Source organism: Nerophis lumbriciformis, linkage group LG05, assembly GCF_033978685.3.
Source record: "Nerophis lumbriciformis linkage group LG05, RoL_Nlum_v2.1, whole genome shotgun sequence".
NCBI classification, from domain to species: domain Eukaryota; kingdom Metazoa; phylum Chordata; class Actinopteri; order Syngnathiformes; family Syngnathidae; genus Nerophis; species Nerophis lumbriciformis.
In genome coordinates, this window is record NC_084552.2 from 1,164,406 (window position 1) to 1,181,713 (window position 17,308).

The window sequence follows — 17,308 nt, forward strand, 5'->3', positions numbered from 1 at the left end:
CTCTCCCTTAGAGATAGGGTGAGAAGCTCTGCCATCCGGGAGGAGCTCAAAGTAAAGCCGCTGCTCCTCCACATCGAGAGGAGCCAGATGAGGTGGTTCGGGCATCTGGTCAGGATGCCACCCGAACGCCTCCCTAGGGAGGTGTTTCGGGCACGTCCGACCGGTAGGAGGCCGCGGGGAAGACCCAGGAAACGTTGGGAAGACTGTCTCCCGACTGGCCTGGGAACGCCTCGGGGTCCCACAGGAAGAGCTGGACGAAGTGGCTGGGGAGAGGGAAGTCTGGGCTTCCCTGCTTAGGGTGCTGCCCCCGCGACCCGACCTCGGATAAGCGGAAGAAGATGGATGGATGGATGGACATTCCCGAAAGATGACAGTCAAGCTTTACCATTGGCCTGTGGAGAACTGGGACAACAGAGCCTCTTACCAGGAGGACTTTGAGTTGGATACGCAGACGCGGTACCGTGAGTACGCAGCTGCGGCTTCCAAACATTTGATCGCTTGCCCGTACGTGCGTGCCGCTATGTGCATGTCACGTACGTAACTTTGGGGACTTTGGTGAAATATATGTGCTGTATGAACTTTGGGGAGGTGAACGGTACTTTGGGCTGTGGGATTGAGTGTGTTGTGCAGGTGTTTGAGTTGTATTGGCGGGTTATATGGACGGGAGGGGGGAGGTGTTTGTTATGCGGGATTAATTTGTGGCATATTAAATATAAGCCTGGTTGTGTTGTGGCTAATAGAGTATATATATGTCTTGTGTTTATTTACTGTTTTAGTCATCAGGTCCCACCCGCCTCTCACAGCATCTTCCCTATCTGCCCTCTAGTCCTTCACTCTCACTTTCCTCATCCACCAATCTTTCATCCTCGCTCAAATTAATGGGGAAATCGTCGCTTTCTCGGTCCGAATGGCTCTGGCTGCTGGTGGCCATGATTGTAAACAATGTGCAGATGTGAGGAGCTCCACAACCTGTGACGTCACGCTACTCGTCTGCTACTTCCGCTACAGGCAAGGCTTTTTTTTATCAGCGACCAAAAGTTGCGAACTTTATCGTCGATGTTCTCTACTAAATCCTTTCAGCAAAAATATGGCAATATCGCGAAATTATGAAGTATGACACATAGAATGGACCTGCTATCCCCGTTTAAATAAGAAAATCGCATTCAGTAGGCCTTTAAGAACAATAAATTAGTTTTTAGTATAAGTTCGCTGGTTTGAAGAAATGTAATGCCGAGCGCATATCATTATGTCAAGATAATGGCACTAGCATTTACTTAACTAAAGAATATTTTTCAACATATTGAGCAAAAAAAGGTAGTTTTTATTTCTACCAAGAAAAGTGCACTTGTTATTAGTGAGAATATTCTTATTTTAAGGTATTTTTGGCTTCATTGAGGTTAGCTCATTTGACTTGTTTTGGAAAGCCTTGACAAGCCAAATGTTCTTGTTCTATTGGCAGATAATTTGACTAAGTTCAAATAAAATACCCCTCATTTTTCCATTTTTTTTTCTTGTTTTTGAACACTGACTTTTTGCAGTGCATTTGTCACCCTCCGGAGGAGTGTTTAGGTTTCTGCCAGCCGGCGCCGTTTTAGCCCCCGAGGCAGGAAAGACAATCTGTGTTTTGTGCTCGCTCCTCGACCCACAAAACAAGCTTTGTGACGTGTGCTCGAGGAGTATCAGGTTTGTCAAGGAAAGCGACGGTTTGCTTCATGTGTCGGCGGCTCAAGACAGATCCAGTAAAAGACGGCGCTATGGAAGCCGGTGGGGCCAGTTTAATTTCACTCCAACAACCAGTGTTAATTTAGCTGACTAAAAATGGTTGTCTTAGTTATCGCTAACGACCGATTTCCCGCTGACTAAAACGGGTGTTTTTATGAAGCGCTTTGCAATAACTTTAATAAAAGTGCTTTTAAGAATCAGAAATACTTTATTAATCGCCAAGGGGAAATGAAGATTTTCAGCACAATCCCATTCAAGATCAGACAAACATTACAGGGAGACAGAACAGGATCGCTGACGGGTCTGACAACTTCCGGCGCCCGTTACAAAAAAGGTGAGATACAGGTAAACAATGGGGGTGAGAGAAGAAAAAAAAACGGTGTAAGCCTGGGCCCCTGGAAAGGGGGTCCAGCCAGACTGAGGTCAAGGGAAAAAACAACTCATACACTGCAAAAAGTCAGTGTTCAAAAACAAGAAAAAATTAGGGGTATTTTACTTGAGCTAAGCAAAATTATCTGCCAATAGAACAAGAAAATTTGGCTTGTCAAGACTTTCCAAAACAAGTAAAATTAGCTAACCTCAATGAACCCAAAAATACCTTTTAAAGGGGAACATTATGAGGAAGCAGTGCCTGGGGAATCTGTGGTGGGCTCTTCTATTTCTGGGGCTGAGGTTGCTGAGGTAGTTAAAAAGCTCCTCGGTGGCAAGGCCCCGGGGGTGGATGAGATCCGCCCGGAGTTCCTTAAGGCTCTGGATGCTGTGGGGCTGTCTTGGTTGACAAGGCTCTGCAGCATCGCGTGGACATCGGGGGCGGTACCTCTGGATTGGCATACCGGGGTGGTGGTTCCTCTCTTTAAGAAGGGGAACCGGAGGGTGTGTTCTAACTATCGTGGGATCACACTCCTCAGCCTTCCCGGTAAGGTCTATTCAGGGGTACTGGAGAGGAGGCTACGCCGGATAGTCGAACCTCGGATTCAGGAGGAACAGTGTGGTTTTCGTCCTGGTCGTGGAACTGTGGACCAGCTCTATACTCTCGGCAGGGTCCTTGAGGGTGCATGGGAGTTTGCCCAACCAGTCTACATGTGCTTTGTGGACTTGGAGAAGGCATTCGACCGTGTCCCTCGGGAGGTCCTGTGGGGAGTGCTCAGAGAGTATGGGGTACCGGACTGTCTGATTTTGGCGCTCCGCTCCCTGTATGATCAGTGTCAGAGCTTGGTCCGCATTGCCGGCAGTAAGTCGGACACGTTTCCAGTGAGGGTTGGACTCCGCCAAGGCTGCCCTTTGTCACCGATTCTGTTCATAACTTTTATGGACAGAATTTCTAGGCGCAGTCAAGGCGTTGAGGGGATCTGGTTTGGTGGCTGCAGGATTAGGTCTCTGCTTTTTACAGATGATGTGGTCCTGATGGCTTCATCTGGCCAGGATCTTCAGCTCTCACTGGATCGGTTCGCAGCCGAGTGTGAAGCGACTGGGATGAGAATCAGCACCTCCAAGTCCGAGTCCATGGTTCTCGCCCGGAAAAGGGTGGAATGCCATCTTCAGGTTGGGGAGGAGATCTTGCCCCAAGTGGAGGAGTTCAAGTACCTCGGAGTCTTGTTCACGATAGGGTGAGAAGCTCTGTCATCCGGGGGGAGCTCAAAGTAAAGCCGCTGCTCCTCCACATGGAGAGGAGCCAGATGAGGTGGTTCGGGCATCTGGTCAGGATGCAACCCGATCGCCTCCCTCGGGAGGTGTTTAGGGCACGTCCGACCGGTTGGAGGCCACGGGGAAGACCCAGGACACGTTGGGAAGACTATGTCTCCCGGCTGGCCTGGGAACGCCTCGGGATCCCCCGGGAGGAGCTGGATGAAGTGGCTGGGGAGAGGGAAGTCTGGGCTTCCCTGCTTAGGCTGCTGCCCCCGCGACCCAACCTCAGATAAACGGAAGAAGATGGATGGATGGATGGAGGGGAACATTATCACCAGACCTATGTAAGCGTCAAAAAATACCTTGATGTTGCAGAAAAAAGACCATATATTTTTTTAACCGATTTCCGAACTCTAAATGGGTGAATTTTGGCGAATTAAACGCCTTTCTATTATTCGCTCTCGGAGCGATGACGTCACGTTGCGATTGTTTTCCGTACCTTGGAGACATCATGCCTCGTCGGTGTGTTGTCGGAGGGTGTAACAACACCAACAGGGACGGATTCAAGTTGCACCAGTGGCCCAAAGATGCCAAAGTGGCAAGAAATTGGACGTTTGTTCCGCACACTTTACCGACGAAAGCTATGCTACGACAGAGATGGCAAGAATGTGTGGATATCCTGCGACACTCAAAGCAGATGCATTTCCAACTGGACTGGACAGATCAGCTTTCAGGAAAAGAGAGCGGATGAGGGTATGTCTACAGAATATATTAATTGATGAAAACTCTCAAAGTGCATGTTGTTGCCAAATGTATTTCATATGCTGTAAACCTAGTTCATAGTTGTTAGTTTCCTTTAATGCCAAACAAACACATACCAATCGTTGGTTAGAAGGCGATCGCCAAATTCGTCCTCGCTTTCTCCCGTGTCGCTGGCTGTCGTGTCGTTTTCGTGGGTTTCGCTTGCATACGGTTCAAACCGATATGGCTCAATAGCTTCAGTTTCTTCTTCAATTTCGTTTTCGCTACCTGCCTCCACACTACTTGTTAAAAGGAAAGGTGATGTAACACAGTGGTGAACATGCCCTTTCCCAACTACTTTGGCACGTGTTGCAGCCATGAAATTCTAAGTTAATTATTATTTGCACAAAAAAAATAAAAGTTTATGAGTTTGAACATCAAATATGTTGTCTTTGTAGTGCATTCAACTGAATATGGGTTGAAAATGATTTGCAAATCATTGTATTCTGTTTATATTTACATCTAACACAATTTCCCAACTCATATGGAAACGGGGTTTGTAGGTTGTTTTTTAAAAGCACTGAGCAGGATTGCTGTCCAATTTCGTTGTTTCCATACCATCCATCCATTTTCTACTGCTTATTCCCTATTTGGGGTCACGGGGGGCACTGGAGCCTATCTCAGCTACAATCGGGCGGAAGGCGGGGTACACCCTGGACAAGTCGCCACCTCATCGCAGTCATTGTCATTGTTTCCATACAATGACAATAAAGGGGATTCTGATACTGATTCCGACTCCAGGAATAGGGTCTGGTCTGAGGCCAAGAAAAAAAACCTCATAGCCATACCATACATAAACAAGTTACATAGAATCAACAAAACTTGCAACAGGGGGGGAGGGAGTGGGAGATACGGAGGCCAGCTGCTGCTGTATATAGCCGTCCATCGGCCCTAAGGGGAATCAAGCTGTGCTAAAGGCGTGGAGTGGGGGTGCACTTTGTGACCTTAAATTAATAAGTTCACTGAAAATTGTTACTGCCACCGTATTATATTAGTGACATGGCTTGTTAAACGCTGCACACCATATTTGACTAAACGCCATCAAGCGCTTGTTTGTCAGTTTCATGTTTATGGAAGGCGTCATGTTGCACGTTTTTAGCGAGCCATCTCCAGTGTAGCGTCACGCCAGTTCATGTTATGATCGTGTGTTTGCGTGCACGCGTGTGGGCACAAGATGCCTGTCTCAACAGATGGCCTTTTCAGCACACTTGCCTCTCGGCTTGGGCTCCTGCCAGCTACCAAGCACACATGCACACACACACACACACACACACACACACACACACACAGAATACAGGTTTATCTTCGCCCACGTTTACCACTGCTTAGATTGAAAATGTACAGTAGGTGTGTTTTGGGCTCGTTATCATGTTGGAAAACTACCATTCTGCTACTGGAGTACAATTCATGTCCCCCTAGGCCAGGGGTTGGCAACCCGCGGCTCCGCTGCACACTGCATACTTGCCGTGTTTTCCCGGGAGATTTCTGTGCCTCTCGTAGTAAACTCCCGGGATTAATATTCACCGATTTTCACTCTAACAATAATACTAAGGGCGTGCCATGATGGTACAGCATTTAGCGCCCTCTACAGTCTGTACAAACAACGTGCTAACCCAGCCTTTTGTTGTATGCATCTTCTACTTGCACACGTAAGTGACAGCAAGGCATACTTGGTCAACAGCCACACAGGTTACACTGACGGTGGCCAAATAAAACAACTTTAAGACTCTTACTAATAATCAGAGGTGGGTAGAGTAGCCAGAAATTGTACTCAAGTAAGAGTACTGTTACTTTAGAGATTTATTACTCAAGTAAAAGTAAGGAGTAGTCACCCAAATATTTACTTGAGTAAAAGTAAAAAGTATGTTGTGAAAAAACTACTCAAGTACTGAGTAACTGATGAGTAACATACACACACATATCATATATATATATATATATATATATATATATATATATATATATATACACACATATATATATATATATATATATATATATATATATATACACACACACATTTATTTATATATATATATATATATATATATATATATATATATATATATATAGTATATAATTTATATTTATTTATTTTGCCGTTTTTGTTTACATGTTAAAGGTGTTTTAATGAATATACATGCATGTTTAACACATATAGATTCCTTTCTTTCATGAAGACAAGAATATAAGTTGGTGTATTACCTGATTCTGATGACTTGCATTGATTGTAATCAGACAGTAGTGATGATAACGTCCACGTTTTCAAATGGAGGAGAAAAAAAGTTCCTCCTTTCTGTCTAATACCACATGAAAGTGGTTGGTTTTTGGCTTCTTATTTGTCCAGCTTCCATATTCGTTTTTATACACTTTACAAGAAATACATTGGCGGCAAACTCCGTAGCTTGCTAGCTTGTTTGCGCTGGCTTTCGGAGACTCTTGTTTTGAAAGCGCAGGCGCGATGGAGCGGCACTTTTATTGTGAAGACAGGAACTGTGCAGTCAGTCTTTAGGCTTTTGACGGGATGTACGGTTGAAATAAAAAAGGGTCTTTTTTCCTTCACACTTTTGATTGATTGATTGAAACTTTTATTAGTAGATTGCACAGTACAGTACATATTCCGTACAATTGACCACTAAATGGTAACACCCCAATAAGTTTTTCAACTTGTTTAAGTCAGGTCATGTGACCGCCTGGCTCTGTTTGATTGGTCCAACGTCACCAGTGACTGCATCTGATTGGTGGAACGGAGTGAACGTCACCAGTGACTGTATTTGTTGAAACGCAGGCACTATGAAGGTCTGTCTGACAGACCAAAACAAACAAAGCGTGCATTAACAGATCGATAAAAATTAGTAGCGAGTAGCGAGCTGAATGTAGATAAAAGTAGCGGAGTAAAAGTAGCGTTTCTTCTCTATAAATATACTCAAGTAAAAGTAAAAGTATGTTGCAATAAAACTACTCTTAGAAGTACAATTTATCCCAAAAGTTACTCAAGTAGATGTAACGGAGTAAATGTAGCGCGTTACTACCCACCTCTGCTAATAATGCGCCACACTTTGAACCAAAACCAAACAAGAATGACAAACACATTTCGGGAGAACATCTGCACCTTGACACAACATAAACACAACAGAACAAATACCCAGAATCCCATGCAGCAATGACTCTTCCGGGCTACATTATACACCCCTGCTACCACCAAACCCCGCCCCCACCCTAAACCTGCTCCCCCACACATCAACCCCCCCCCTCTCCGTGCGTCGGTTGAGGTGGGCGGGGTTTGGTAGCGGGGGTGTATAATGTAGCCCGGAAGAGTTAGGGCTGCATGGGATTCTGGGTATTTGTTCTGTTGTGTTACGGTGCAGATGTTCTCCCGAAATGTGTTTGTCATTCTTGTTTGGTGTGGGTTCACAGTGTGGCGCATTATTAGTAAGAGTGTTAAAGTTGTTTTATACGGCCACCGTCAGTGTAACCTGTGTGGTTGTTGACCAAGTATGCCTTGCTGTCACTTACGTGAGCAAGCAGAAGCCCCATACAACGTGTAGCTGGGCCGGCACGCTGGTTGTAGTGGTCGCTAAATGCTGTACCATCACGGCACGTTCGAGAGAATAGTTCTCTTAAAACTCGTGATCTGCCGGAAAAATCGGGAGGGATTACAAGCATTAAAGTGTCAAGCGCCATTCATATAAAACTCGTGGGCCGCACTAACATTCAATTTTCATAATAAGGTGTGGGCCGCGTGTCTGAGACCCTTGGTTTATACATAGCACAAAACAAAACAAAAACTTTGTTATTTCATTTTAAATTTCATAAGATTTTTGTGGCCCCCATTGTTGTCTTTAATTTGTGAAACTGGTCAAATTGGCTCTTTGACTGGTAAAGGTTGCCGACCCCTGCCCTGGGTAAACCGCAGCTCCCCCAGTTTTGGAAGCACTTATGTAGCCCTCGACAATGACACCACACAACACCAATGACCAGGGTTGCAGATTTTTTTTTTTTCTTCTCAAGCCGATACCGATACAGATAGTTTTTATTCACATACCAATAACTTTTTATTTATTTATTGATATTTAACTATATTTTGTGCACATTTTTTTTGAGGGCTTTCAAAACACCTTTGTAGCAATGTTGATAATGTTTGATGTGTTGAAGCTCGATATTTTTTTCTCCTTGCCGCAAATAGCACACACATTTTTTTTCTCTGAAACAGTGAAGAAGTACCACACAATTGACTAGAATAGAATGGACTTTATTAGTGCCCGCATGGCCCATTGTATAAGGACTCCCAAAGGTACTTGGTCAACAGCCATAAACAACTTTAACACTGTTCCAAATATGCGCCACAATGTGAACCCACACCAAACAAGAATGACAAACACATTTCGGGAGAACATCCGCACCGTAACACAACATAAACACAACAGAACAAATACCCAGAAGCCCCTTGCAGCACTAACTCTTCCGGGACATCTCTAGTTGTTGAAAAAATGTCAGTTGAGAGAATGTTGCCCCCAGTTGAATATGTTTATGGTAGCGGTCCTCTGCATGCACAAAGTGTCAGTTTAAAGAAGACTTCAGGCCCCGCCCCTCTAAGCATCCCTGGCAGCCATTATTGGCTCCTGATTAGCACATGATTTCCCCCCTCATTAATCTGCCACACTTCTCTCTGCCCCGTCCTGTCACACACCAGGAAACCACGCCCAGTCTCCCAGCTCGTCTCGCAGCAGCAGGCCACTCAGCAGTTCGTGTTACCCCCGCAGCCCAAAAAGGAAAAGAAGGAGCGCGTGGAGCGAGAGAAGAGCGACAAGGAGCCGGCGCTCAAGAGGAACAGCCACAAGAAGATGCGGTAAGAGAGCCAGCGCCAAGACGGAGCTGTTTTCACGCTAATTAGATGTTCTTTTTTTGCCTCGTTAAGGCCCAGGTTAAAAAACATCGACCGCAGCAGCGCCCAGCACCTGGAGGTGACGGTCGGCGACTTGACGGTCATCATCACGGACTTTAAGGAGAAGGCCAAGCCCTCGTCCACGTCGGCGTCCTCGTCCTCCAGCGCCGCCTCCGCCGCCGACCACCACAGCCAGAACGGCTCCAGCTCGGAAGCCACGGAGAAGGGGCTCTCTCGCTCGTCCTCGCCCCGCGGGGAGGGCAGCTCGCTGAACGGGGAGTCCCACTGAGTCCGCCCCTCCGGCGGCGTTACACTTGACACTACCCGCCTTGAGAGGATCCCCACACGTGATGCCGAGCTTCCTCACAGACAGCCAGCAGCCTTTTCACAGGACTGCGACACACGCTGAGACGAGCTTGGGACAGTGAGGACATCTCCAGGGATGCACCAGCTTATGTTTTCTTCCTCCAGCCTGTCCGTCATCTCTTTTTTGGGGGGGACAATCCCATCAAGACTGCAGAATATTGCTCCAGTTTGTTCCGACTGGATTAAAGCCCACTTTTTCGGGAAGGTTTAGTATATTATTGTATAGGCTAATATGTTTTTGTGTGTAGCTACGTGGATTGATGATCTCTAATAACACTATTCAATTAAGTGATGGAATTAAGAACTTGGAAGTACACTCAGGATCGATTGCAAGCTCGTCTGTTTTCAAGAAAAAAAAACATATATTTTCATTCGCTGCACAAACGACTACTCTTGCGCGACAGACTCCGGGGATGCAACTCTGTGGACCCCGTCCTGCACACAGCGCCACAACGGCGAAGACTCCTGCATTCCTTCTAGCGGGCTTTAGGTGTACTAATCTCAGCTAACTGTGCAGTTTATTCTATTCCAACTAGCGGTGTAGTTAGTTAGAATAGAGATAGAGTGAACAGGTTCAAAGAACAACGAAATTGGAGCAGATCCCCTAAGGCATGGGTGTCAAACTCTAATCCGTGTAATTTCACTTGGCCCTTGAGGCGATATCAAATTAACACTAGAGCTGGCCCGCCGATTATATACAGCGGTGTAGATTCACAGTGTGGCGTATATTTCTAACAGTGTTAAAGTTGTTTAAACAGCCACCCTCAGTGTAACCTGTATCGCTGTTGATCAAGTATGCGTGGCATTCACGTGTGTGTGTGCGTACAGAAGTCGCACATATGTACATTAGTAAGTACATTTTATTTATAAAGCGCTTTTCACAGATAAAATCACATCATATGTGAAGTAAAACAACGATTCGATGAATACAACAATATCATAAAAAGGATACAAAGTGGATTAAAATGGTAGTAAAAGGTGCGTTAACTAAAAGCTTTACCAAAAATAAAAGTTTTCAAATGTTTCTCAAAAGTGTCAATACAGTCAAGATCACAGAGGGACAGGTGCAAGTTGTTCCAGAGTCTGGGAGCTATAGCCTGGAATGCCAGGTCTCCACGGGTTTCTTGTGACTGGGCCGGCACGTTGTTGGAATGGATGAAAAGCGGACGTGACGATAGCTCGTAGAGGACGTTAAAGGCAGACACCCCCAAGACTGTGGTCCGGGTGGATTACGAGATATAATGACTGATGAACACCTTCGTTCGATAATGAAGGTTGCCTCAGCTCAAAGCCTGAGCCCCGACATTAATGAACTAACATCCAAGAAAATATGCCAGGTATCTGGCTTGGGCACATCAGATTAGATCAGTGAGCAGTTTAAAGTCCTGAATGGTTGCTTTATTCATTGTTATTTTATTTTCAAATTTATTAGCCTGTGGAAAAAGTTGATATTTACCTCAGAAGGCTGCAAATAGAAAAGAGGCATTCAATTTTGTTTTAAATTGTATTTGATATGCCATTGATATTTTTTAATTATTATTATTATTATTTGAAACTGGATTTTGCATGTCACTATAAAGTTATATAAGCCTTGCTTGTTCAATATTCAATGCAAAACTTCTTTAGGTCCCTATTAAAAGGTTCATTTGTTCTACCTTGGCCCGCGGCTTTGTTCAGTTTTACATTTTGGCCCACTCTGTGTTTGAGTTTGACACCCCTACCCAACCCACAACAATTTAGTAATATAAATAGTAAAAAAAAACATTAAAAAAAGAAGATATGTATCTATATATATATGTATATATCCACACACATGCATACATCCATATGTGTATATGTATATATATTAGGGGTGTAACGGTACGTGTATTTATATTGAACCGTTTCGGTTCGGAGGTGTACCGAACAAGTTTCCACACGGACATATTAAGTAGCGTAACACACGTTGTGTAAACAATGCACAACACACGGGCTAGGATAGACTGACCATACGTCCTCTTTTCACCAGACATGTCCTCTTTTGTGGAGTTTCTTAAATGCCTCAAATGTCCGGCATTTTGGGTTAGGGTTGCGTGTATTTTCAATGTACGTTCAGGGTTAAGAAGGGGTTAAAAACAAAACAAATTGTGCGCACAGCAGCAGCATTGGTGAGGGAGGGGCAGAGACAGAGAGAGAGAGAGAGAGTTATGATAAACGCGTATTCGGCGCCAGGCTCTGCTTTTTATCCATAGATTTATCACATTTAATTTTTTATTATCTATAGCAGGGGTGTCAAAAGTGTGCCCCGGAGGCCATTTGCTTTTTTAACATTTTAATGTTTTAAAGGCCCACGGCACATTCTAAAAATACTATTAAAATAAACAAAAACATAACAAAAGTGAAATAAAAAAGCTTAAATGTAATTTAGAAAAAGTTGCAATGTTGACTAATAAAAACAAAGCTGTTTTTTTTTTTTTTCAAACTGTCATAATATTGAATCAAAATCAATGTTATTATGAATGATTGACCTATCCAAGGTTCCCATTACTTCACATCAAATATTCTACTAAGAAAAATATTTTTGGTGGAAGATTTTGCAAATTTGGTAAATAAATAACCCAAAATGTATAGTTTGTTGTTTTCTTACTGTGCCGAAAATGAACCGAACCGTGACCTCTAAACCGAGGTACGTACCGAACCAAAATGTTTGTGTACCGTTACACCCCTAATGCATATATACAGGTAAAAGCCAGTAAATTAGAATATTTTGAAAAACTTGATTTATTTTAGTAATTGCATTCAAAAGGTGTAACTTGTACATTATATTTATTCATTGCACACAGACTGATGCATTCAAATGTTTATTTCATTTAATTTTGATGATTTGAAGTGGCAACAAATGAAAATCCAAAATTCCGTGTGTCACAAAATTAGAATATTGTGTAAGGGTTCAATTTTGAAGACACCTGGTGCCACAAACTAATCAGCTGATTAACTCAAAACACCTGCAAAGGGCTTTAAATGGTCTCTCAGTCCAGTTCTGAAGCCTACACAAACATGGGGAAGACTTCAGATTTGACAGCTGTCCAAAAGGCAACCATCGACACATTGCACAAGGAGGGAAAGACACAAAAGGTTATTGCTGAAGAGGCTGGCTGTTCTCAGAGCTCTGTGTCCAAACACATTAATGGAGAGGCAAAGGGAAGGAAAAACTGTGGTCAGAAAAAGTGTACAAGCGATAGGGATCACCGCGCCCTGGTCAAGATTGTGAAAAAAAAACCCATTCAAAAATGTGGGGGAGATTCAGAAGGAGTGGACAGCTGCTGGAGTCAGTGCTTCAAGATCCACCACCAAGAGACGCTTGAAAGACATGGGTTTCAACTGCCGCATACCTCGTGTCAAGCCACTGTTGACCAAGAAACAGCGCGAAAAGCGTCTCACCTGGGCTAAGGAAAAAAAGAGCTGGACTGCTGCTGAGTGGTCCAAAGTCATGTTTTCTGACGAAAGCAAATTTTGCATTTCCTTTGGAAATCGAGGTCCCAGAGTCTGGAGGAAGACAGGAGAGGCACAGGATCCACGTTGTCTGAAGTCTAGTGTAAAGTTTCCACCATCAGTGATGGTTTGGGGTGCCATGTCATCTGCTGGTGTCGGTCCACTCTGTTTCCTGAGATCCAGGGTCAACGCAGCCGTCTACCAGCAAGTTTTAGAGCACTTCATGCTTCCTGCTGCTGACCTGCTCTATGGAGATGGAGATTTCAAGTTCCAACAGGACTTGGCGCCTGCACACAGCGCAAAATCTACCCGTGCCTGGTTTACGGACCATGGTATTTCTGTTCTAAATTGGCCCGCCAACTCCCCTGACCCCATAGAAAATCTGTGGGGTATTGTGAAAAGGAAGATGCAGAATGCCAGACCCAAAAACGCAGAAGAGTTGAAGGCCACTATCAGAGCAACCTGGGCTCTCATAACACCTGAGCAGTGCCAGAAACTCATCGACTCCATGCCACGCCGCATTAACGCAGTAATTGAGGCAAAAGGAGCTCCAACCAAGTATTGAGTATTGTACATGCTCATATTTTTCATTTTCATACTTTTCAGTTGGCCAACATTTCTAAAAATCCCTTTTTTGTATTAGCCTTAAGTAATATTCTAATTTTGTGACACACGGAATTTGGGATTTTCATTTGTTGCCACTTCAAATCATCAAAATGAAATGAAATAAACATTTGAATGCATCAGTCTGTGTGCAATGAATAAATATAATGTACAAGTTACACCTTTTGAATGCAATTACTGAAATAAATCAAGTTTTTCAAAATATTCTAATTTACTGGCTTTTACCTGTATATAGATACATATCTTCTTTTTTATCTTTTTTTTTAACTATTTAAATGACTAAATTATTGTGCATGCACCTTAGGGGATCTGCTCCAATGTCGTTGTTCTTTGAACCTGTTCACTGTAATAATGACAAATAAAAGTCTATTCTATTCTAACTAACTACTAGATCCACACAGATGAATGGATTTTCCCGGCATATTGTACCACCATGTTTTGATGTGGCTGTATAATCCATCATATCAGTGTTATTATTATTTTCTTTTGAAAGGACTTTTAGCGGGGATGTGTCACGGCATGATAACACGGTACAAGGTGGGATGTTAGTGTTGTTTAGAGGTTGACCACACTAGCTGGGACTATGTGTGAGCCGGTGAGAACTGCATAGAAAGGTGTTCTTGGGGTGGATATGTGTCCATACATTGCTCAAGTTGTTTTGAAACGTGTGTTTATTACATGTCTATATTAGAAAGTGACAACATTCAAACTTATATGCAGTTTTACTTGGATTTCTTCTATTAAACTGCCTTTAGTTAGTAGTTCAAGGGTTCTTAACCTTTTTGACCTCAAGGCCCAACTTCTCCATTACAAAGGGGCCACTTAAATATTAACACTGAATGAGTCTCGATTTTAATAATATTCTTACAGTTTAACAGAATAAACCTTGTCACAAACATTATTATCAAGGCTTAGGTCAGGCTGATTACAAAAATAAATACCTATCAAATATACTCTGAAAGAAGGGAATCATAAAAACTGAGGAAGAATGAATGTACATTCAACTACCCAGTGTTCAAATAAATAAATTACTAAATAATGTGTTTCTTAACTAAACTGTCAATACAATTACCGTATTTTCCGCACCATAAGCCGCCCTGGGTTATAAGCCGCGCCTTCAATGAACGGCATATTTCAAAACTTTGTCCACCTATAAGCCGCCCCGTGTTATAAGCCGCATCTAACTGCGCTAAAGGAATGTCAAAAAAACAGTCAGATAGGTCAGTCAAACTTTAATAATATATTAAAAACCAGCGTGATGTGGGCGCGCATGGAGTCGTATATCAACATGGACGGAGCTGCGTGAAAAAAGCCACCCGGCCTCTTCGCGTAAACTTAAACTTACCTTAACCACTCGCTCATCTTTTCTTCATCCATCCCTTCGAGTTAGCTTTTATGATGACGCCGGCTGGAAAGGTCTCTTTTGGCAAGGTCTTCCTTTTGAATATCACCATGGGTGGAAGTTTCTGGCCATTAGCATGGCAAGCTAGAACCACAGTGAAGGATGACTTCTCATTCCCTGTGGTGCGAATATTCACCGTACGTGCTCCCGTTGTATCCACAGTGCGGTTCACAGGAATATCAGTTGCTGTGAAATAGTAGTCCGTGTGCGGATGGAGAGATTGCGTCTTTTCATGAACCGGATCCCTGACGCTTAGTAGGAGCCATTTTGTGGTCTTTACAGATGTAAACACACAAAGGAAATGATAATATCCGCGCGCTTTTTCTTCTTCTACGCGGGCGGGTGGTTGCTTACAGTAGAAGAAGAAGCGCTTCCTGTTCTATGGGGGCGGGTGCTTCCCTTGGCGGTTGCTTGCGTAGAAGAAGAAGCGCTTCCTGTTCTACCGGGAAAAAAGATGGCGGCTGTTTACCGTAGTTGCGAGATCGAAACTTTATGAAAATGAATCGTAATATTAATCCATATATAAAGCGCACCGGGTTAAAAGCCGCACTGTCAGCTTTTGAGTAAATTTGTGGTTTTTAGGTGCGGCTAATAGTGCGGAAAATACGGTAAATTGCAAATGGAAATACAGTGTCACCCCTTTTAGTCGTATTTTTTGCGCTTAAGAACATTCTCTATGACTATTGATTGCTCCAGACTTCTTCTGAAAGTATGTGTTAATCACAAACATTATTATCAAAGCTTAGGTCAGGCTGATTACAAAAATTAATACTAATCAAATATAACGCGAAAGAAGGGAATTCTAAAAACTGATGAAAGAATGAATGTACATACAACTACCCAGTGCTCAAATAAATAAATAATGTGTTTCTTAACTAAACTGTCGATAAAATTAAATTGCAAATGAAAACACAGCTTCACCCCTTTAGTCATATTTTTTGCGCTTAAGAAAATTATGACTATTGTTCCAGACTTCTTCTGAAAGTATATGTTAATCACAAACATTATTATCAAGGCTTAGGTCAGGCTGATTACAAAAATTAATACTAATCAAATATAACGCGAAAGAAGGGAATTCTAAAAACTGATGAAGAATGAATGTACATACAACTACCCAGTGCTCAAATAAATAATGTGTTTCTTAACTAAACTGTCATTAAAATTAAAGTGCAAATGAAAATACAACTTCAACGCTTTAGTCATATTTTTTGCCCTTAAAAAAATTATCCATGACTTTTGCTCCAGACTTCTGCTAAAAAGCATGTGTTAATCGCAAACATTATCAAGGCTTAGGTCAGGCTGATTACAAAAATGAATACTGATCAAATATACTGCGAAAGAAGGGAATCATAAAAACTGATGAAGAATGAATGTACATACAACTACCCCGTGTTAAAATGAATTATAATTAATAAATAATGTGTTTCTTAACTAAGCTGTCAATAAAACTAAAGTGCAAATGAAAACACAGCTTCACCCCTTTAGTCATAATTTTTGCGCTTAAGAAAATTGTCTATGACTACTGATTGCTCCAGACGTCTTTTGAAAGCATGTGTCAATCACAAACATTATTGTCAAGGCTTAGGTCAGGCTGATTACAAACATAAATACTAATCAACTCCACCGCAAAAGAAGGGAATCAAAAAAACTGAATACAAATAAATGCACATACAACTACGCAGTGCTACAAAAAAAACATTCTAACTAAATTAATTACAAATAATACATGTTTCCTAAATAAACTGTCACTGAAATTAAAGTGCAACTAGAAATACAGCTTCAGCCCTTTAGTCATATTTTTTTGCGCTTAAGAAAATTATGACTATTGCTCCAGACTTCTTCTGAAAGTATGTGTTAATCACAAACATTATTATCAAGGCTTAGGTCAGGCTGATTACAAAAATTAATACGAATCAACTACACTGCTAAAGAAGGGAATCAAAAAAAAATGATTACAAATAAATGTACTTACAACTACGCGGTTCTACAACATGTACATTCTAACTAAATTAATGAATAATAATGTTTCCAAAATAAACTGTCAATGAAAGGAACGTGCAAATGAAAATACAGCTTCATCCATTGAGTCATATTTTTTGCACTTAAGATTCTTCTCTATGACTACTGATTGCTCCAGACTTCTTCTGAAAGTATGTGTTAATCACAAATATTATTATCAAGGCTTAGGTCAGGCTGATTACAAAAATAAATACCTATCAAATATACTCTGAAAGAAGGGAATCATAAAAACTGAGGAAGAATGAATGTACATTCAACTACCCAGTGTTCAAATAAATAAATTACTAAATAATGTGTTTCTTAACTAAACTGTCGATAAAATTAAATTGCAAATGAAAACACAGCTTCACCCCTTTAGTCATATTTTTTGCGCTTAAGAAAATTATCCATGA

At 42.3% G+C, this 17,308-nt stretch overlaps 1 protein-coding gene across 1 annotated transcript in view; it reads left to right on the top strand.

The window, feature by feature from the left end:
- Positions 1-12,977, top strand: part of yaf2 (YY1 associated factor 2) — a 59,630-nt gene extending 46,653 nt beyond the window's left edge. Inside the window, exons 3-4 of the mRNA XM_061961461.2 lie at positions 8,843-8,998; positions 9,068-12,977. Of these exons, the coding sequence (XP_061817445.1) occupies positions 8,843-8,998; positions 9,068-9,323 (412 nt within the window). The 3' untranslated portion in view covers positions 9,324-12,977. The remainder of the gene's footprint in view (positions 1-8,842; positions 8,999-9,067) is intronic.
- The last annotated feature ends 4,331 nt before the right edge of the window (positions 12,978-17,308 follow it).